Consider the following 21,794-nt stretch of genomic DNA (forward strand, 5'->3'; position numbering starts at 1 on the left):
AAAAACATTTTACTTTACTTTTATAAGTAAAAGTAAGCCAAGTCAGTCAGGATGAGGGCATTGTTCTCCTGAAAGAGAGACCGCTCCCTTAAGGATAGCAGTGTTTCATCATAGAACAAAGGTAATTAGGCAGAAAAGCTGTGTATTGATTTGCAGTCACCCTTCCCTCCAAGGTGGCGACGAGACCCGCAGCATAACAAAGGCATCAGATCACCTTCAGCGTTATGGGTCAGGATTTTACTTGAATTAGGCATTTTTAAATTTTCTGTACTGATTAGGCCTGCCTATCAACACCCATTCATATGCATTTACATAAATAGTAAAATTCAATACGTGGTATAACACCCCCCCCCCCAAAGAAAAACACAACAACAACAACAACAGACAAACAAACAAACAACAACAACAACGAAATGCCACAAAATATCAGTTAAGAAAACGAATTCAGAAAATTACTTCATTATAAAATGATACACTAAACTGTATGTTTACGGATTTGTTATTTATGTATTTATTACTGTGTAAAATACGCTGACTCGAATGAATACTTATTACTTAAAAAGCTTGCTGGAGTTTGGCTTTTCCAAGTTTTAGTTACTTCCCTCTCCCTGTAAGGATGGCCAGTATGCAAAACTAATTTCTCCTCGCTGTCTCGAGGGCAAAGTATAATATACTGATTCAATTCAGCAAGCTTGGGCCACAGCCAGATATGTGAAGTGCATATTAAGAGATCTGTTTTATCCTGTCTACGGGATGTCAGTGCCTCTCTCCACCTTTAAGATATAAAATAATGAAAGTATCTGGGGTGACATACTTTATGAAGTTTATCTAGTAAAAAAGGAGAAAAAGGGCGGGGGCGCATGTTTTCATAGTTTCCATCTATGAATACTAATGGTACATTTTGGGTCTTTGTTTGTGTAGAAAGCCTCTAAGGATGGGACACCCGCGGTTGCCAGGGTAACGGGACTCCAGCTCAGGAATCCGGGGTGTTAACTAACTTATACTGGTCTGGATGCCATTAGTTAAACAGCGGAGGAAGCAGCAATAGCAACCTGCTGTAATATTTATTCAGCAGCACAGACGCTGCTGTTTTCCGTGTCCGTGGCCTGGTGTCCTCCGCACATAGAGAGGGGTCCAGCTTAAAAATGCCTATTAGCCTAAGTAATGAGTCTGTGTGCCCGTGCGCTGCTGCTGCTTCCAGTCAGTGTCAGTCAGTCCATAAACAAAACCAATGCTGCTGTCCGGCTCCAAGCCACAGCGACGTCACGCGCGCTTCGGGGAGGGCGTCAGTGCGCCGTCACGGGCTCTTAAACGCTGTGTGGCGTGTTTGACCGAGTGGAGAGAGTTTGAGATCCCCACTTTGCAGAGCGCATGTGGACTGCCAGCCTGTCCGGGACTGAGCGCACGATGAAGACGAGCGACAGGAGGACAGTTTCCTTTTCTGATCTGTAAGATGAGAGCCCCGGCGCTGAGGCCGAAGAGTTCAGGAGGATTTGTAAAGGGAAGATTAACAGTTCACGAAGGAGAAATGTCCACAACTGCAACTCCAACCATCCCCTCCTTCCAGCTGACATCTGATCAACTCACAGTGGTCGCTGCGTCCTGTAAGTAAAGCTTTAAGGATGTAATTCGAGTAAAAATCGTTTCTTTAGAGGGAGACATTTGGATACAGCATTTGGATTTAATCTAGCCACACATGCAGATAGCTATATATATATATATACAGGCTTTTAATGTCTCAGCTTTGGCTCTTATGTTTACCAAGCCCATTAAAAACAAGCTTAGACACTTGAGTTTGTCATTTTAAACACACCAGAGAAACTTTGACTGTAGAGATGGACTGACATTTAAAAACAGCGAATAAGCACATTTTTATTTAAAAAAAAAAACTCATCACAGGCTTCAAATGTGCAAAGTGAGTGGAAAGAAAATGCACAGTGTCTGACTCAGTGTGATTAAGTGACTTCTCATTCTCTCCGGCTTCAAGCAGTTTCCTCTCTGGTGTTCTTCGTGGTTATCGTGGTGCTGCTGTCCATCATCTACCGCAAGGATCCTCAGTGCTGCAGACTGTTTTCCTATCAGGGGCCACATGCAGATATGGTAAGGAAAAACAAACCACATGGCAGAGAGTGTATGTGTGTGTGGGTGGGGGTGAGGGTGAGGGGGGACAAAAAAAAACGCCCTGATGCTGAGTTTTGTGGGGGGGTTTCTTTGTAAGGTGATCTGTATGTTCAGTTTCTCAGCACAAACTGTTGAGATTACACTCAAAGACAGGCCGGCACGCAGACATTAAGGCGTGTCAGATTGAATTTGCATAGCAGCACAAACATGGCCTACAATAAACTTGATATGATCAGTGTCAGTCAGTGAATTTGCTCCGGTGGAAATAGCGCGCTGCCAGAAATATCTCTTGAGTGCTGCACTATCTCTCCAATAGAATTGGACAGAATTAGCACTGATGCTACTTCAGCACCATAGTGGCCTAATTAAATCACTGCAAATCAAATTTATTTTTTTTCTGTCCCAGCATTGGCAGGGTGAAGCAAATCAACCCAAGTCCTTGGGTCTGTTTTTAGCTTGTGTGTAACATTTTGTTAAAAATCACACCTACAAAATAACATAACCGTTTGCTCACTAAAGAGAAACACTTGACTATCCTCAGTGCTGCAGGTGCTGGTGCAGGATCAACTAAAGAGGAAATGCAAATACTCCCAAAGAATTATACTGTTTATTAGTCGTCTGTTTCCTTTTCCTGACCCGTCTCTCCCCTCCATTAGTCCCCGGGGTGAGGTTTGAGTGTTATCTTTAGATTGCAGAGACACAACTCATGCCTCCCTCCTTCAACTGACAGGAAGCTGTCTGTTCAGCTGTGTCTTTAATGGAGAGGCTCTGTTGTGCCTGAGTTTATGGAACTAACAGACTGTTTCACTTGTACAAAGTGGCCATGCTGACCTCTGCTTACAGCTGTACCGTGTTGCTGATAAGAGAAGCACATGATGGTTTCTATTTACCCACAGGTCACGTACAGTGAACTGCACGTGACAGATTAGAGAGTGATGAGTGTCGTTACAATTCCTGCGATTAATTGTGGTGAAAAAGAGGCTTTCACTCTTTTGACCACAAGCGAGAGAAAGTGAAGATTGAGAAACACACACACACAGGCGCTCTTTCATTGTGTTTCATGTCTTCGACTTCATAGTCACATACCTTTCCCTGCTTCATTTTGCTCCATGAATAGTGGACCGACCCCACGGTGGGTGTTGGAGGTGGGGGGGAGACAAGAGGGACAATGGGAGCTCCTTTAGGCTGCGGCGGAGGAGAAAAAAAGCACACTGCTGCTGGGGTCCTCCCCCGACTTCGACACTGATTTTACACGGTTGTGCTTTTTTCTTCACGCTGGCTGATTCAATGGCAGGCGACAAAAGCTCCTCTCCTTTTTTTTCCTTTTCTCTTCGACGTGGTGACGTTTCTTTCTTTTTTTTATCCTCCCTCTCAAAAGTACAAACCAGTGAGGGGAAAATGACCTTTGACATCACCTTTTCTTGGTGCCATCTCTGTGTGTCTGTGAAACGTAATGAGGGTTATGGCAAAGGTCGACAGATCGCGTCACTTTGATGGTGAGTGATGTCATCGTTTAAAAAGGCCTGGGACAATAATAAATCTGATAAACTGATGATATGTTGATGTGACCCCGTGTTAGTGCAATCTGAGCTGCCTTTGTTGCTTCTGTGTGAGAAGAATCTCTATAGTATTCGCAGCAACTGCTGTTTAGCTCATATCTCTTGTCCTCATGCTGGATCTAAATCTCAGTCAGGCAACAAATTGACTTTGTGGTAAAGGCGGCTCAAATGACATAAAAAGGCCATAATGTGTATTGGAGTGTGCTCCTTAACAGGTACCCGCCGGGGCTACACGGGCAATAGAGGGACGCTGAAAAGACCACACGGTGTGGTTTGTTGCCTAGGGACCTTGATGACACAGTAGGACATCACATTGTTCTCCACACAAAGGAGACTCATTTAGACGTGAGGCAATTACCTCGTTTTACTAACGGCCTTTTTTCAGGATTTCTGCACCTCATACAGTGAGACACTGACGGGTCTTGTTTTATAGGAGGAGGAGGCACGGAAATCTGAGGGTGGTCGTCTTATTGATTAGATAATTTATGGTACTGCTGAACCAGCCGGTGCACCAAAGTGACTAAACAAGGCATGAAAATTGGTCAATTGGGCTGAAGTTAGTGGTTCTCAGCAACAAGAACCAGAAAAATGCTTCACCTAGTTAAACTCTAAAGGTGAAATTCCAGTCCTGTGTTTAATTAATAACTAAGGGGTTTTTTTTTCCTGTCCCGCAACTTCTTGAATTTATTACTGTTTGTTTTACAGGGTGCTCCCTCTCAGTACTACAGCAGCCGGCAGACGCTGGTGCCATCTCCTTTTCTCGAGCAGACACAGATCACTGATGACAGCAGCACTCAGGTGAGAGAGCCCATCATCTGCTATTAAGCCAAACAAAGCACCTCTCTTCCCCTCTGTGTATGCTAATGGTTAAGGCAGGGCCTTCATTCACATGCACACACTCTATAATATACATAGGCCGGAAAGTCCTCGTCTCTGAAGTGAATGTTTCTGATGAGATTTATCCTTTAACGTGGGTATCTGGGATGGGGTCCTCCCCTGACAGCGTGAAGATGGGATGATGGGGGAAATAATTATTTGATACCTGCTGAATTTGTAAGTTTTCACACTTACAAAGAAATGAGCAGTCTCTGATTTCTATATAACATTGTATATTATAATATATATATAGTATACATATATTATATACAGAATATCCATCAGAAATCCAGTATTTAACACATTACATAAAAATAATAAACTGATTTGCATGTCACTGAGTGAGATAAATATTTGATCCACAAGCAAAACATGACACTTGGTCGAATAACCCTTGTTGGCAAAAGCACAGCAGCAAAACGTCTTTTGTAGTTGGTTTTGCCCACTCCTCTTTACAGAAGCTCTTTAAACTCATCCTTTGGGTTCTTGTCTAAGATTTTACATCCATTGGCCTCTCAATGTGCTGAAGCCACCCTGCACCCTTAACAGAAACAGCCCCAAAGCATAATGTTCCCACCTCCTTGCTTAACTCTGGGGATGGTGTTTTCTGGGTCATACTCAGCATTTGTCTTCCTCCAAACATGGCAGGTCAAGTTGATGACAAAGACCTTTTGGTGTCATTTGACCACAGCCTTCTCTGAATTATTTAACCTACTGGTGTCTTCGGACGGGCCTGTACATGTGTCTTCTTGTGCAGGGGATCCGTGTGGGCGCAGCAAGATTTCAATCCACTAGTGTAGTGTGTTACCAATGGTGCTCTTGGTGACTGTGGTCCCAACTGCCTTCAGATCATTTAAAGAATCCTCCGGTATAGTTTTGGGATGATCCATCACAATTCTCATGAGAATGAGGGTAATTGTTAGTCATTTTATAAATTTTGCTTCTTGCTGACAGTGTTGTGGCTCCTCCTAATGTCCTCTAACAACTTTTTGGTCATGCCCGTGGTGGTGGAGAGGTTAGAATGGTAGAAAGTGATTATGTGGACAGGTTTGCTTTATACACGTAAAGAGCTGAGATGGTGAATGTCTGCAACTGACTGACTGATTGTAATTTGTATGTCACATGGCCACACAGAATTCTGGCTGGTTCAAATGCCTACTTCACTCATGCAAATCAGTTTATGTCTTTTATGTCATGTGTTTGGGGTTTTTTGTCTGGATTTTTGGTTGGTATTCTGTCTTTCTCCATTAAAATGAACCTAACATAAAAATCTATTTCATTTAATTTCTTTTCTTTCATTTCTTTTTAAGTGAGCAAATCTATAAATTTAGCAGGGCTCAAACACTTATTTCCCCCACTAAACTTCAGACCACTTTTCACAAATAACATAAAGACACCTGCTTCTTGTCCCACTGTGGTCTGTTTACGTCTCAGCAGGCAGGTCAGCTGTTCTACGTCGGCCTGCCCTCCAGCTACAGCCTGCCTGTGCTGGAAGGCCCCCTGCCGAGGCTCCCCTCCTATGAGAGCGTCCGAAAGAAGGACCGCCAGAGGCAGATCCACATGATGATCGCAGACCGTTTTGGTCTCAATGGACCCATTGTGACTGAGGTGGGGTACACTAGAGACTAAAACTGCATTAAACAGTTTGGTATTGTTGTAAAGCCTTTGGAAATGTAGCCCTTCAGGTGGTTTTGTTAAGCATGGGATTGTGGGAGAACATTAAATCTCCAAAAAAAGTCGGCTTTTTATTGAAAGCCCTCATTTCTATTGACACAGTGGGTGGAGATAACAGAATGAGACTCTCTTTATTATTGTTATTAGAAAGATGTTGGCACACAATGTTGTAACAAGACCTTAGACTGCATTCAGAGCGCAGTAAACAGGATGCAGTATCAGCTCATCTAATGCCTGCTGCCGAATTGTGCTGGCAGCTGCGTTTCGAGGTTTTACCGTGTTGATCTTTCGCTTAGCTTCTAGTTCGCACAACGCTTGAGCAAACAAGGTAATGAGAAAAAGGAACATCAAACATAATTAAAGCCTGCGTTCTGAGTGCAAACAGTGCCCAAGAATGCAGCTTTGTGCTCCCATCTTCCACCGTTTTTTTCTACTTTGACCTCCTCTCCGTTTCTTTAATTAAACACCCCCTAGCATGACTGCTCATCACCAAAGCACATTCACACACAATACTCTTCTGTCATCCCATCACTAGTCACTGACAAACATTCCTCTACACAATCTGAACTCTATCTTCCAAGAGTTCAGATGATGGACCCCTTTATTTCCCCGCCTGCCCTGCGTGGCCCGAGGCAGAACGGCAGTAAAACTTTGCAGCTTGGTATGCGTGCGCGTGTGGTGCGGGTATCAAACGGAGGGCAGGGTTGTGGGGTTGCACTTGTCGCCTGAGGGTCCCCAAGCAATTAAAAGATAAGAGGACTCAGTCAGGGAGCGTGAATCTGCTAGATGTGATGAGAAAGATAATATATTTGGGGAAAAAAGAACATGTTCCAGACAGCCAGGATGGGGATGGATTAATTGGTAATGTAAATACAAACACGTTCTGCTTCACCACAGGGTCAGATTTCAGTTCTTTCAGGCCTGTGGATGCTCTCAGATTAACTCAGTCCTTCCGGATTGTTCGAGGACTTTTAATTTTCCTGAAGAATTTTGTGGTCTGCAACCTCGGTGGCATTAGTGTGCGCTCTCAGACAGCTATGGGGAACAGTGCCCTTTGGCAACTTGGGAAATGTTTCCCAAAAGTCTTCAGAAGTCTCATCACTGCATACAAAGGCAGCAGTATGACAGTAACATGTATACACGTGCATCTCATTACTGAATGATATTCCATGTCTTTCCTTAAATCTGTATTAAGATAGCAGCTGTAAACATAATATTACCACTTGATTAATGCTATATTATAATGACCATGGAGTTTGCATGTTCTCCCTGTGCCCATGTGGGTTTCTTCTGGGTTTTCCAGCTTCCCCATCCACAGTCCAAAGACATACAAATTAGGTTAACTGGTTATTAGGACATAGATGTGAATGTGAGTGCAAATGGTGGTCAGTCTCTCTGCGTTGTATTTAATTCATGCTACTCCAGTTGTATTTGTTTGTGAAAGTATTTGCCTACAGAAAGCTGACAAAGCAGGGTTTTCAACCACTGCAAACTTTTCTCTGAGCAGTCGACCAAACTATCAACTATGTGGTTGACAAGTGGGCCAGAATAGGGAAGGAGTGACAGCAGAGTTAACCAGGAGTGAGAGAAGTGCGATCAAAAAAATACAGCAAGAAAAGTACCAAAAGTGGCCATTTCAGCTCCCTGTGTGTTATAATGGTGTGAAACCAGCCCAGTGAAGGAACAATGGGCTAGTTTCAGTCATTATGCAAATGTACTGTTTATAAGATTTGGGGAAACCTGCAGTCAGCCGAGACTGAAGAAGTCACTTGGATGAGTGACGAAACGTTTCTCCCACAAAACGCTACGTCCAGATGAACAGAATCAACTTTTGGAGATTTACTTACCTGGATGATTGAACATGCATCAAGACGAAAGCAAAATTATGAATTCCTGAAGTCCTGAATAAGTCGGAAATCTGAATTTCTGACTTCCCAGTCAGAATTTGAATCTAGACTGTTCCTTCAACTTGGATTTCTTACTTGGAAAGTCAGAATAAAAAACAAACAAACAAAGTATTATGCTGTATTGCCAGTGACACAAGAGTTGCTCTACTGTTTTTACTTGCTTTTGTTCCGATATCTGAGTTCGAAGGTATCTAGAACACGGTGGAACGCCAACGACAGCACAATCTAGAGTAGGGCACAGATTAGTTGTACCACATGTTTCTGACATTGCCACCATCTGACTGCAGGTAGCTGGGCAGTCTGAGCTGCCCTAAGCTTTCCAACGACTTCCAATATGCCACAGGTGTCGAACTCCAGGCCTCGAGTGTCCTGCAGGTTTTAGATGTGTCCTTGATCCACGGCTGATTTAAATGGCTAAATTACCTCTTCAACATGTCTTGAAGTTCTCCAGAACCCTGGTAATGAACTAATCATTTGATTCAGGCTTGTTGACCCAGGGTGATATCTAAAGCTTGCAGGACACTGGCCCTCGAGATCTGGAGTTCGACAGCCCTGCAATATGCTGTCACCATTGAACTGTCATTTCCCATCAGCCCTATGACAGACTCATGAGCTGTCCAATCACAGCTAAAATAGGCTCCAGCTCCACCCCACACATCCCGCAACCCTGAATTGGATAAGCAGAAATAATGAATAGATGTCAGCAGCCTATTTTTTCACTCTGCAGAGATGATGTTACATTAGCATTTTGAGTCTGAAGAGCTGATTAAGTTTATTTTTCCTTTAAGTTCTGTGAAATGCTTATCTTGGTCCACCTGCTGGCTGCTAACTTTATCTGAATCAGAGCAGATAACCTGTGGTTCTGAACACTCCACAGACCCTTCAGTTACTTGCTAATTTTAAACAATTAGCTATTCTGACCGACAGTTCAGCTCATAGATGTTCGTGTAATATTTAGTGTAAAATCTCTTCTATCTTTTTTCCCCATCTCCTACAGCCTCCTCCAACATACGAAGAGAGCATCCGTCAGTCGGTGGAGCTGCCGTACGAAATCCTCTCATCCAGCCTGGACGTCCCCTCTGCTCAGAGTGTCTACACCAACACTAGAGCTGTCGTTCAGACTGACACAGCGCCTCCAGCTAACTTTGAGGCCGCCGACAACACCGTCCTACCCGTGTGACGCCGATCAAGCCATCAAGCTTTCTGGTGAATGTGAAGCTGAACTGCGATATTTAACGTAACGCAGATGCAGTTACTAAATCGACTGGATCCTTAACACTTGTGTACAAGATGATTCTGATACCTCAAAACTGACAGAGCTAATGTTGATCATGAGCTGGAAGGCAACCATACGAGGAGCCGCACACCCTGCAGGGAAGGACACGTTTGAATGTTAAAAATACTTTGTGACATTTACTGTGCTCTACCGTGCCCGTGAGTTTGAAAACAGAAACACTGAATACTCATAAAACTAAGGTGGCTGGCACATCTCGAACAGGGGAGGGCAGAACTGAAACATACCAAAAAAAAAAGGGAACGACTATTTACTTTGTTGGTTACAGTGACGTGTATTAAATTCTGTTAATGGACTTATGTTTTCACAGTTAGCTCTTCTCATTTATTCTAATGTCCCCGAACTGGAAACCTCATTGTGTGGTTTTTGAGGTCTGTTTGTTTAGTAGCTGCCGCAAAGCGGGCTTCTTTACCCCGCTGAGGCGATGCAACGCTGCTCTAGCTTGAGAGGGAGAATAAAAAAGGTGCTAATGAGAGTGCCTTTCATGGAATCGAAACTAGACATTCATTACAAAACCTTTGTCTTTACCCCATCTTTAGATTTTTTTTTCTATTTACACACCAGATTTTATGTCTTAATGTTCTGTGCGTTATTTTCTCTTACTTTCCATGTGCACGTGTCGTATGTTTGCCCTGCATATGTCTCGTACTGTATTTATTGAAGAAAGATAACTGACATCTTGTTATTTCTCTGTGGAAACAAATGTAATAAATACTTTTATTGCTTTGTTCGTGAATGTTTTTCATTACACAGCCGCAGTTTATGTATGTGGACCACATCCAAACCACTCACAGTGAGGTAAGATTTTATATGCATGTTTCTGAGTGTATGTTGTTTTGAAAACAAAGGACAAATCAGGAAAATTTCATGGGAGATTGTTGTCTAATTATTATTTCCCAAACTAATTTCCATGAATTTTATTGAATTCTGGAGTTCAATAAAAAACTGGAATATTTTCAGTTTTTAGGTCCTAATATTCAAAAGCAACTTCATATGGGCAAACATTCCCATTATGGAAAAATAATGACCAGTCTTTCGTTTTTATTGTAGCTTCACAGAGTGGAAAATCCTGAAAAAAAAATTACATAAAAGTTATAAACTGACTTTTTGTCATTGACTTCAATAAGGATTTGATACTCTATGAAGCTTGGTGAGAGGGCGACAGCTGTTGGTGTCATTATTCAGAAATGGAAGAAATATAAAAGGAATTCAGGCTCTATGCACGATCTTGCCACAACAGTGATCAGCCCAAAAAGTAAACAGGTGGAGCTTGTTAATGATCTGAAGGCAGTTGGACCAAAGTACACCACTAGTAAAACTCTACGCTTTATTAAATTGAAATCTTGCTGCGCCACAAGGTCTACCTGCTCAACAAGACACGTATACGGGCCCGTCTTAGCTTTGCTAGTGAACATCTAAATAATTCAGAGAAGGCTTGGGAGAAAGTGCTGTGGTCAGAAAATCGACCTCTTTGCCATCAACCTGACCCAATACATTTGGTGGAAGAGGAATCCTGAGTGTGTCCCAGAAAACACCATTTTTCCAAACCTGGTGACCAACTACGAGAAACGTCTTACCGCTGTGTTTGCCCACAACGATTTATCCACCGATACTAGATCATGTTTTGCTTGGGAATCAAATTATTATTTCCACTCAGTGACATGAAAATCAATCTATAACTTTTATGTAATGTGCTTTTTTCTAGATTTCTGGTTGTAGTAATATGAACCGCTACTGAGTTCCACCATATCAGTGAATTACTGTTTTCTTTATATCACTTGTTTTCACCTTTGGCAATATAAAACTCCTTTCTGCTGCAGATCGTGTTCAATGATTATGTCGACTGAACTGTGTTTCATTCCATATAATACATGCAGTAATCTTGTCTCTAGGATATTTAATTTAGATCTCATTTATATTAGTTCTGTAAAAGCACTGCAATAAAGAACCGGCAGCTTTGTTTTGCGCTACCTGCAAGGTTTTATTTCTATTGCTGAAGCACTTGAGGGGCTCACACAAGAACAACAAAGCTGAGGCAGAACTAACGCAGCCAAAGCATCAAGTCTGAAACTCTTCTGACCACTGACAAACCTTTAGCAGTTTACTTGCAATATCTCCTGCACTTCACCTGGAGTACTATTAACACTCAGTCTATGCATTTGTGACTTAGCAACATCTAACACCTGTTTATTAACCTTTTACAACCTTCAACTACTTATTTAGTATTTCATTTATCAATCGATGGTTCAGCTGCATTGTTTAGTCATCAGGAAACACTGATGACTTCCATTTGTATTAACAATCCGAGCCATTGTTAATACAAATGGAAGGCCTTAATAAAGACTGAAAATTACACAAAATATCTAGCTTGAGGTATTCCATACCTTACATTCACTATATTGACAAAGGTATTCAGTCACCCATCCAAATCATTGAATTCAGGTGTTCCAATCACTTCTGTGGCCACAGGTGTATAAAATCAAGCATCCAGACATGCAGACTGCTTCTACAAACATTTATTAAAGGGTAGATCGCTTTCAGGAGCTCAGTGAGCTATAGAGATGTACGGTCATTGGATGTCACCTGTGGAACAAATCCACTCGTGAAATTTCCTCACTAATAAATATTCCACAGTCAGCTGTTAGTGCTATTATAACAAAGTGGAAACAACTGGGAACGACAGCAACTCAGTCACAGAGTGGTAGCCCATGTTAAACCACAGAGCGGGGTCAGTAGATGCTGAGGATCATAGTACGTTGAGGTCGCCAACTTTCTACAGAGTCAGTCACAGACATCCAAACTTCACGTGGCCTTCAGGTTAGCTCAAGATCGGTGTGCAGAGAGCTTCATGGAATGGGTTTCCATGGCTGAGCAGCTGCAACAAAGCCTTACATTACCAAACACAATGCAAAGTGTCAGGTGCAGTGGTGTAAAGCATGCCGTCACTGGACTCTAGAGCGGTGGAGGTGTGTTCTCTGGAGTGACGAATCATGCTTCCCCATTTGGCATTCTGATGGACAAGTCTGGGTTTGAAAGGACAACACTATTTGTCCGGCTTCATTGTACTAAATGTAAAGTATCAATCAATCAGCTGATTTCACTTGCAGACTTCAAAAGACATGCAAATGTTTTTGTGAAATCATCACTGGGAACTTGTTGCTGTATTTGATATGACTGTGTGAATTAGACAAATTTAGCTATTTTATTATTTCTTGTATTGTTGTAATTTTAATGTTTGTCCGGAACAGATCTGCCTTGTAAATGAGACATTGAGTTTCAATGGGACAACCTGTATAAATAAGGGTTAAATACATTTTTTTTAAAAAAAGGTTTGGTGGAGTGGGGATTATGTTCTGGGATTGTTTTTCAGCAGTTGGGCTTCAGGCCCTTAGTTCCAGTGAAACATGACTGCACACCAGTGCACAAAGTAACATCCATAAAGACATGGATGAGCGAATTTGGTGTGGAAGAACTTGGTCTGCGCAGTCCTGACCCCAACCTGAGAGAAAACCTTTGGGAGAAATTAGAGTGGAGACTGCGAGCCAGGCCCTTCTCGTCCAACATCAGTGTCTTACCTCACAAATGTTCTTCTGGGAGAATGCTCAAAAATTCCCATAAACACTTCTAAACCTTGTGGAAAGTCTTCCCAGAAGAGTTGAGGCTGTAAATCCATATTAAACTTTATGGATTAGGAACGGGATGTCACTCAAGTTCATTTGCGTGTGAGGGCAGACGAGGCAAACTTTTGACAATATAATGTTCCTTTTTAACAATAGACAGCCGTTACACAGTAAATCAAATGTTACAGTGATACATATATAATCAGAGGCAGCAGTTTAAGCTGATGCTGAGATGACAGTGAACTTCCAGTATGCAAGGATTAAATCTAATATATCTGCGCTTCAAGTCTTGCAAGTGTGCCCTTAATAGCAGAAATGATATCAGGTTTATCAGATTTAGTTCGTCTGTGTGCGCTGAATGAACCTATGCATGTAAAATAAATCCAGTGGCATAAACTGATTTGCTGCAGTGCAAGAAAATGTAAATACACAAGTGAAACAGTCGCATTTTTAAAACTTGAATCCAAACTACAGATTTGCCTCTTTAAGACAGCATAAAATACTGTTACCTTACCAAGATGGTCGCGAGCTCTGCCCATTAATGAGCCGCTTTCGTCACTCACGGAAAAAAACGAAACTGCACGAGCAGCCGACTGTCAGTCTGGTATGTAAACAAGGTCAGACACACACTGCAGAACAGAGACCAGACACTTTTAGACCCGGCAGCTTCTCGCTTAAAGAGAGAGGCAAGAGGAAAACCGAAGAGCTTCAACAAAACTCCGCGGATCCCGGTAAGCTGCAGGTCAGCTGGCGCCTTATTACTAACCGCGCTGTTTCGCAGGACGCACTGCAGGGGACGAATTATAGGACAAAAACGCTATAAATGCATGAACCTGTCATTTTGTTGTGTGGACATTGGTGGTAAAAAATCAGTCTGCAACGTCTGCAAAGAGGCATCTTTGCACATGTGATGCAAATCTGCCGCAAAGTCACTCAGCAGATTTGTGTTTACCTCCTGCGCAGTCATCAGCTGCCTGCGAACTGGGTCGCTCTCACTCTGCAAAAGCTGCATGGTCATGCTTTCCCACAGCATTAATACAAAGCGAGCACTTCCCCATCGTTAGACGTGTCGTCTAAAAAAATTGAGTCTTTCATTTGATTTTATGTGCTGTGATTGCTGTTGTTGTTTTCCTGTGTGACGCAGCATTGACGTGTATGTACAGGTGCGTGTTGTTGGTAAATTCCTGAGTGGTGCAGCTTAGTTTTGTATATGAAAGTGGGCCTAACCAGCGCTATTTCGAGCCGTCTTCAAGCTGCACAGAAACACAGTTTATTCACATGAAACAAGGGGTGATATTGCATGCAAATACAGGCTTTATTAATTGCATTGTGTTGTGTTTTGTTGGGGGGGGGTTGTACGTCCTGCTCAGCCTGAGAACCAGTTTTGTCTGGTCATGATAATTGATGCAGTCCCAACCAGACACAGACTGAGCTCACACTGTATTCTTCTGCAGATGATGAGGGAGAGAAAAAGGCCAGAGTGAGTGACATACAGAGTAAATAAGGCAGGGAGACAGAAAATCTGGGCCTTTCCTGCCTCAGACTGCTTGTTTTTATCGCTTTACTGCTGCTCAAGTTAATAATCACTGCTGTTCTCTGCTTCTGCTCGATGACCTTCTTAAAGACTTTGTGCTCTGCATGCGTGTGGCATCTATGACTTCATTAACTTTGTTGATCCTTTATATAACTTGCCAAAACTCCACCGCTGCATCCCTCACCTTTTACTGTTATTGTTATGTCCTGATCTCCAAAAGGCCGCGTGATGTTTCCATCATCGTCATGTATTTACTGATTTACTTGACCTCCCAGTGTTTTGGAACTAAACATTGCCCATTTTCCACTTCAGCATTCACCTCCTAGAAGACACCAAGGACAATAACAAGTCCTTAGGGGTTTGAAGAGCAGCAGTGAGATAACTCACTGCTGTTTTTACCGCCATGGAGTTGCCATCAGATTTCTGAGATGTAGCAGATTGTGCTTAAATGCTTCATTACCGCGTAATGCTGCTTGTCAGGATGACACATGGTCTGGACAGGAATGAATGAATGGGTAGTTTGCTAAAGCTAAATTTTTTGTGTGTTTTGTGTGTCATGTTAGGACAGGCCAGCCAAAATGATGCAGTGTTTTCACTTCATGGTGGAGCCGGCCAAAAACCTGACGGCCAAGATCAAGGTAACCCATTTCTGTACACTCGAATAAAAATATTGTGTGTTTAATGTTCAAACGTGGCCCCTGGCAGGAGGTCACGTTTATACTCAGGTAGACAGCTGACATAATACATTTTTTTATAATCTTACCTGTTTGGTGTTGGTGTTTGGCTTAATGTAAGTAAAAAGGGGGGTTACTCTATGCAGGGAGTTGATGAGATGAAATGAGACAGAGGCTGTTTTTTTCTGCTGACAGGATCAGAGCCCCGATGTGCATTTTGATTAGGCTAAGTGACCGCCCCCTTTCCCAGTTGGCCTTATTACTTTCTAAAGCCCTTGTGAACCAGCACTAATGCTGTCTAAATGTCTTTCTTTGTGGCTCGAACACTCGTCTTTACTCCAGCATTTTCTCACGGAAAATCCTTTACTTGTATTTTCCTCGCAGGATTCGCACAAGAGGGCAAAGAAAGAGAAGAGGGAGCCTCTGGATGAGGACCAGTTGTTCGTTGTGGAGCTGGCTAGAGACATCGGCCGAGTGTGTCAGGTAAAAACGTCTTGTGAACCTGAACTGATGCTTGCATTCCCTCACTGTCTTAGTGTGCTCTTTCAGGATGAATGGGTTTGTGTCATTGTAACAGTTTTCTCTTAATGCCAAAAGTGACGCTGATCATCACTGTTGTTTACAGCCTAATGAAGGAATTATTAAACTCTGAAATAATTAGCAGTCTTCATCAATCCACTGTTTTTCTCTCCATTTTACCCTTGCAGAGATCAGCAATGCTGGAGCACATCTGGAACCAAAATGACATCTGGCCAACTCCTCTCTGCAGGGCCTTCATCCTACAGTGGGCCTCCATGCTGGAAAGCAAGGTGTTTAACTGAAAAGTACCAAAGCATCATTTGTGTGGGAAGTGATATACTATTGTTTTGCCATTGATTGGCTGTATTGCACAAGCCAATGATAATTCAAATACACTGTGGAGTCAAGGATGGTCGCAAACAGTCATATGCAGGACAAATTATTCTAGTTCAACCACAGACAGTAAAGATGAATGTAGCTTCTGGAAAAATAAGGTCAATGTGGAAGTGGAACTTGCATTCTAAGTGAAGGCCACCAGATGGCGATAGCTGTGTTTGCAAAAAGACTGAGTCCTATTGAAGTTTCCCACTTGACACCATGTGCATATTGTGTGAGACTTGTCCAACATATTGGACCTGATACAATCATGCAAAGAAGAGACTTCCCCAAAACCTTGCAGTGATTGCTTGAGCTAGCAGACTAGAGTTGCCTGCAGTTTTACATGCTTGTCTACAAATATTTGCTAACCACTAGCTTAGTGATAGTAAGGCTGACACTTCTGGTTTGTGTCACACTTTTACAGTTTCCCTACAGCTTTACTGTAGCCTTACTTAAGTCCCTTACTTTCATCCAAACTACCACTGCAGCAGTCACAAGGAGGTTTTGCCAACCAGTTGAGGAATACACATTTTTCCCAAAGTAACACGTGATTGCTAGGAGGTCACTGATTAGTCTGTAAGACTTTGTTAATGGGGCTTTAGCAGTCATTTTCATATAATAATTTCCCCCTCATGACCAGGTCTCTAGTACTGTGTTACTGGGACTTTAGTGGTCCTACACTGTCACCATGATTTTTGCACATCCATAATGATTGCAAAACCTCAATAGAAGTCTATGGGAAGATTTCTGTCTTGAAAGTCTTGGTTAAATCATGTTTTAGGAAGCAGGATTATCTGCGGTATTATCAGCTGGCAGTGAGTTGTCAGTTGCAAGCAATTAGCCAGCAAGCAAGTGGTGTCACAGGTTGATCCGTCTTTACATTCAGTTTTTTGATACCAAGATGGTGCCGGTGAAATCGCTCACCACTTCAGAAAGTCGCCGTAGCTATGTCCACCTTTTGTACTTTCTACAAGTTCTCTACAAACAGCAAATGAGAAATTTGAGCTCAGAAGTATCATGACTACATAACCAGCAGTAATCATTGCCTTAAAAAGCTTGAAAATATATTTACATGTCAGTATGTCATAGCATTGACCATACTACTGATGTTAGCCTCAACTATGCCTTTCTAATAGGTCTGGACAGGAATGAATGAATGGGTAGTTGATAGAGTTGGATGTCTCGAGACCACTTTTATGTGGTCTTGGTCTTGGTCTCGGATCCCTCGGTCTCGTCTTGGTCTTGCTGTCTCTGTCTTGCTCTCTCAGATCGACATAGTGGTTGGGAGATTTGGAGTCAACAGTATCCATGACACACAACGTAACGTTCGATAATGTGTCATGCGCAAAAGCATCAGCTCTAAGAGCCGTGCTTACAGAGTGCTTTGTAGTGAATCAGAAGAGTCGACTCCCATTGAGCGAGAGCCGGCTCCTCACTTAATTTCCTTTCGCTGCTCAGCTTTCACACAGTGGCCCAGCTATGCTCCAATCCCTCCATATTGTGGCCAATCACATGCAAGGATATAGGATAATACCATTATGTGAAAAACAGAGAGGGTGAGAGACGCGGCAGTCAAGTGGAGAGTGCGTCTGTCCTCTCAGTAAGTGAGTGAGACAGTAGACAGCGGTGAGGAGGGCTGTGCGAGTGCATCGCAAAAACACATAAATATGCCTGACACCTGTAAACGAACCAGAATCTGGCTGCAGTTTAAAGACTTTTTAGTCTCGGTCTTGGACTCGTCTCGACTTTGTCTTGGTCTTGACTCTGTCTGACTTGGTCTTGGTCTTGTCTTGGTCTCGATGCCCTCTGATCTTGGTATTGTCTTGGTCTTGGTTTAGGCGGTCTTGACTACAAGTCTAGTAGTTGAATGGCCAGCTAATAGGATGATCAGTAAGATCATGGTCGTTACAATCTAAAAAGATACAACGTGTGACAGAGCGATAGTTCAAGCTATCACATGATTTGGCATTCCAGGAAGTTCTCACTTTATTATTGTATGCATGCACTGGGAACCTTGTGTTAATGACTTTGCTGAAAGGGTTGAATTGAATATTGGTGAGAGTGTAAGTAGTGTGCATGAAGGTTATGCTGAGAAAATGGAAATGTGCCCATAAAATGACAAATGTGACCTTGAGCAGACTTTGGAAGAAGTAAGCTGAATTAAAACCTGACCAAATCTGATCAAATCTTATGTATTGTGAACATGTGGACAGTCAGATGACCTAAAAGGAAACATCAGATTCCTGCAGAAAATTAATAGTCACAGTAGAACTACACGTCTTTTAGGTATAGAGGTATATTTAATAAATGTGTGTTTTTCTCTGTGCAGATGAGACCCATGCAGACTGATGGCTGGCCAGAGATGAATGAGGGCAAACAGCCCAATGTGACGAGTGAGAAGGACCTGCAGCAGGCCAAAGCTGTTATTCTCGAATGGATCAAGGATATAAGAGCCCAGCCTGAGGTGGGAGGTTCAGACATACAACTAATATTTCCTTCAAAACAAAAAATAAGTTTGCTCATTGTTTTTTATTGACATTGATCATTCTGCAGCAAAGTGTGTGGCCCGGAGAACCAGTGGTGAAGAATCTGGAGGACGTGCAGTCCGCCTGGCGCTGGGGCCGTGCTCCCAATCTGCTGACCGCCATGGAGCTGCTTATGTGGACTTTAATGTTACAGCGGCCTGACAAGGTAGAAGTTCTTTCTGTAATCCACAGGTCAAACTTTACAGCTTGCATGACTCGCTGCAGTTAATCAATGAGGCCTCTTTGTTGTTTGTTCCTACAGGACACCATCCCACAGCAGTGGCTTCTGTGGAAACAGAAGACTCAGAAGATCGGTTTGTAAATCGTAAATCAAGCTGACTTTGGTTGTTTCTTTGGAAATATTTACCCTCTTATGAGTTTATCATTCTCTTTTTGCAGGTGCCATATCCTACATCCCTCAACCAGGTGAGATACTGTAGACCACGAATCACACATTACTATTCCCATGCTGGTGCATTTACACTATTAGATCCACTTACTTTTATTTTCCCTTTTTTTTGGCAGTGTGGGATTGGATTGCAGATGCTGCAGGTACAAAATTAAATATTTAATCAGCTTTTTTTTTTCCATATAATCTTTGCTCAACCTGTTTTGTAATTTAAACCTCTTCACATTTCCCCTCTAGTGGAGGTGACCCTGGATCTGGACACGGCCAACCCTGATCTGCTCATCTCTACTGATGAGAAAAGGATGCGCTGTGGCTTTGAGAGAAAAGATATTCCCAACTACCACCAGCGTTTTGACGGTTGGTGGTGTGCCGTTGGAACGGAGGGCTACGGCACTGGTCGCCGCTACTGGGAGGTGGAAGTGGGAGAGCGCGACTGGCGGCTGGGCGTTGCTAAAGAGTCGGCCCTGAGGAAAGGTTTTAAGTCGCTGAACACAGATACGGGGTACCTGACCTTGCGGCTGGAGAGGGGCACTGAGCTTAAGGCGCTGACGGTGCCATTCACCGCGCTGCCACCCGGCCTCATCCCCCGCAAGGTGGGCGTCTACCTCGACTATGACAACAACCAGCTGTCCTTCTATGATGTGGACAAACATTTCCACATTTACACCTACAACGAGAGCTTCGATGAGAAGCTTTTCCCACTGTTTGGCACAGTGGAGATCATCAAGGATCTGGTTATCAGGTCTCCAGCAGCCAAAACCCAGTGTCTGTGCTCCACATCTTGCATGTGGGGTTGAGTTTCCCTCAGTGGGCATTTCCTTTAAAAAAAAAATCAGTAGACATCATAGTGAAATATAACAATCCCAAATCACAGGGAGGTTGCAAAGGACCTTAAATGTGCTACAGAATAGCTTCACTTTGTGACCACTCTCTATGCTGCTGCTTTAATGTGATTGTTGCTTCCATTTTCTCACTACAGAGTTATAGTGCAACCCTTTTGCTCACATACGTGATGAAATGCCATCTAATGAAATGCCGTCATCTTCTTTCAAGAGAAACCTATAGTGTTAATGTGATGTATTGTGCATTATTAATCCAGCAATAAAATGCACTCGTGCGAATAATAAATAAACCAAATCTATGTCTTGATGCTTCATGTCTTTATTGATACTGCTGATATTCGGTTTGGTAATGTATTTAAAATATATACAGTTATATACAATTTATACACTCATCATTGGCATGAATGTCGTGTTAATTTTGGATTTCTTATTATTTCTTTGAACTGTCCTTTTTCCAGAGTGCAATGATTGTACGGCATATGTTTTGAATGACTGTAAAAAACAAGAATTGAGTGCACAAGTTTGAATTTATTATCCTTTCTTTTATTTGACGGGCATGGATTAGTATTTTTTCACCAACAAGGAGGTTCCCAAAAAGCTATTAGCAGAAAACTTAGCACATCTAAGTTAAGGGAAAAGGCTGAGCCATTCCAAATGACAAAAGAACTGGATTGAAAGTCTGTGACAACAGGTCTTATAGAGTGATGAATGTGAGTTTGAAGTATTTGGTTGAAATTGTTGTCAATATGTATGGGAGAGGTCAGGAGAGAAATACAATAGTGAGTGTCTACAGCCATCTGCAAAATGGTGGGCCCTGTCATGTTTTGGGGCTCTATTTTAGCTAGCAGTGTTGGGGATCTAATCAAGATTGATAAAATTAATAGCAGAAAGAAAAAAAAACTGAAAAAAAAGAACTAGATTACATTATAATCTATGATGCAACAAAACCTTGAAAACATTTGATTGGTAGTGGCTTCATTTTTCAGCATGACGATGATCCAGACCTTTTCAGACCAAACATTGTTACATTATGTCAGACGATTTTGTTTTATTTCATTATATATTTTTTGTTTATCTGAACACATACGTGTGTGTGTGTATATCTACATATATATTCGTATCTGTAAATGAAAATATATGTAGTGTGTATATATTGTTTTTTGTTTTATGTGTCTGAAACAAATAAAGATACAATACAATACAATACAATACAATCCTAAACAATGTAAATGTACAGAAGGGCCACCAGAAAAAAGTGGGCACGTCTCTTTTCTTCTATTCCAGAATTCTGAGGAAAAAGTCAGAATTCTGAAAATAGTTCTTTTCTTTTTTCCTCATTTTTTGACTGACTTTCTTTTCTCAGAATTCTGACCTTAATCTCAGAACTCTGACTTTTTCATCAGAATTATTTTCAGAATTCTGAGGGGGGGGAAAAAGAAAATTCTGAGAAAAAAGTCAGAATTCTGAGATTACAGTCAGAATTCCGAAAATAATTCAGAGGGGGAAAAAAGTCAGAATTCTGAGGGGGAAAAAAAGAAAATTCTGAGAAAAAAGTCTGAATTCTGAGATTACAGTCAGAATTTTGAAAATAATTCAGAGGAAAAAAAAGTCAGAATTCTGAGGGGGAAAAAAAAGAAAATTCTGAGAAAAAAGTCAGAATTCCGAAAATAATTCAGAGGGGGAAAAAAGTCAGAATTCTGAGATTACAGTCAGAATTTTGAAAATAATTCAGAGGAAAAAAAAAGTCAGAATTCTGAGGGGGGAAAAGTCAGAATTCTGAGGGGGGAAAAAAGAAAATTCTGAGAAAAAAGTCTGAATTCTGACATTTTTTTCATAGAATTCAGACTTTTTTCTCAGAACTC

The 21,794-nt window shown here is 42.0% G+C and overlaps 2 protein-coding genes across 8 annotated transcripts; both read left to right on the forward strand.

Annotated features, from left to right (window-relative positions):
- Nucleotides 1-986: 986 nt before the first annotated feature.
- On the forward strand, nucleotides 987-10,159 carry si:ch73-364h19.1. 3 transcript variants are annotated; one of them, XM_005940816.3, is made up of 5 exons: nucleotides 987-1,604; nucleotides 1,988-2,100; nucleotides 4,386-4,478; nucleotides 5,991-6,164; nucleotides 9,135-10,159. In XM_005940816.3, exons 1-5 carry the CDS (start codon nucleotides 1,454-1,456, stop codon nucleotides 9,315-9,317), a joined length of 714 nt encoding a protein of 237 aa, XP_005940878.1. In that variant the 5' UTR covers nucleotides 987-1,453; the 3' UTR covers nucleotides 9,318-10,159. The 3 variants fall into 3 exon arrangements, with proteins under 3 accessions (XP_005940878.1, XP_005940880.1, XP_005940879.1); XM_005940818.3 differs by having other exon boundaries at nucleotides 989-1,604; nucleotides 5,994-6,164; XM_005940817.3 differs by having other exon boundaries at nucleotides 991-1,604; nucleotides 1,991-2,100.
- A 3,418-nt stretch (nucleotides 10,160-13,577) lies between these two features.
- Nucleotides 13,578-20,239, forward strand: si:ch211-120g10.1 (butyrophilin subfamily 3 member A3). Of its 5 annotated transcripts, none has more exons than XM_005940819.3 (10): nucleotides 13,578-13,793; nucleotides 15,149-15,223; nucleotides 15,644-15,742; nucleotides 15,967-16,068; nucleotides 18,486-18,620; nucleotides 18,710-18,847; nucleotides 18,944-18,995; nucleotides 19,081-19,107; nucleotides 19,207-19,233; nucleotides 19,328-20,239. In XM_005940819.3, exons 1-10 carry the CDS (start codon nucleotides 13,593-13,595, stop codon nucleotides 19,885-19,887), a joined length of 1,416 nt encoding a protein of 471 aa, XP_005940881.1. In that variant the 5' UTR covers nucleotides 13,578-13,592; the 3' UTR covers nucleotides 19,888-20,239. The 5 variants fall into 5 exon arrangements, with proteins under 5 accessions (XP_005940881.1, XP_005940883.1, XP_005940882.1 ...); XM_005940821.1 differs by having other exon boundaries at nucleotides 13,639-13,782; nucleotides 15,154-15,223; XM_005940820.2 differs by having other exon boundaries at nucleotides 13,665-13,782.
- Nucleotides 20,240-21,794: the final 1,555 nt, after the last annotated feature.

The sequence above is a fragment of the Haplochromis burtoni genome, unplaced genomic scaffold (genome assembly GCF_018398535.1).
Source record: "Haplochromis burtoni strain Fernald_Lab_line unplaced genomic scaffold, NCSU_Asbu1 Contig_294, whole genome shotgun sequence".
Classification (NCBI taxonomy): Eukaryota; Metazoa; Chordata; class Actinopteri; order Cichliformes; family Cichlidae; genus Haplochromis; species Haplochromis burtoni.

Bases quoted from the DNA above. Each gene is read 5' to 3' on its own strand.
- si:ch73-364h19.1 (XM_005940816.3), top strand. From the start codon at position 1,454: ATGAGAGCCCCGGCGCTGAGGCCGAAGAGTTCAGGAGGATTTGTAAAG. The intron at 4,479-5,990 runs GTGAGAGAGCCC...TTTACGTCTCAG, and splicing joins CTGATGACAGCAGCACTCAG to CAGGCAGGTCAGCTGTTCTA. The intron at 6,165-9,134 runs GTGGGGTACACT...CATCTCCTACAG, and splicing joins ATGGACCCATTGTGACTGAG to CCTCCTCCAACATACGAAGA.
- si:ch211-120g10.1 (XM_005940819.3), top strand. From the start codon at position 13,593: ATGAGCCGCTTTCGTCACTCACGGAAAAAAACGAAACTGCACGAGCAG. The intron at 18,848-18,943 runs GTAGAAGTTCTT...TTGTTCCTACAG, and splicing joins TGTTACAGCGGCCTGACAAG to GACACCATCCCACAGCAGTG. The intron at 19,234-19,327 runs GTACAAAATTAA...TTTCCCCTCTAG, and splicing joins TTGGATTGCAGATGCTGCAG to TGGAGGTGACCCTGGATCTG.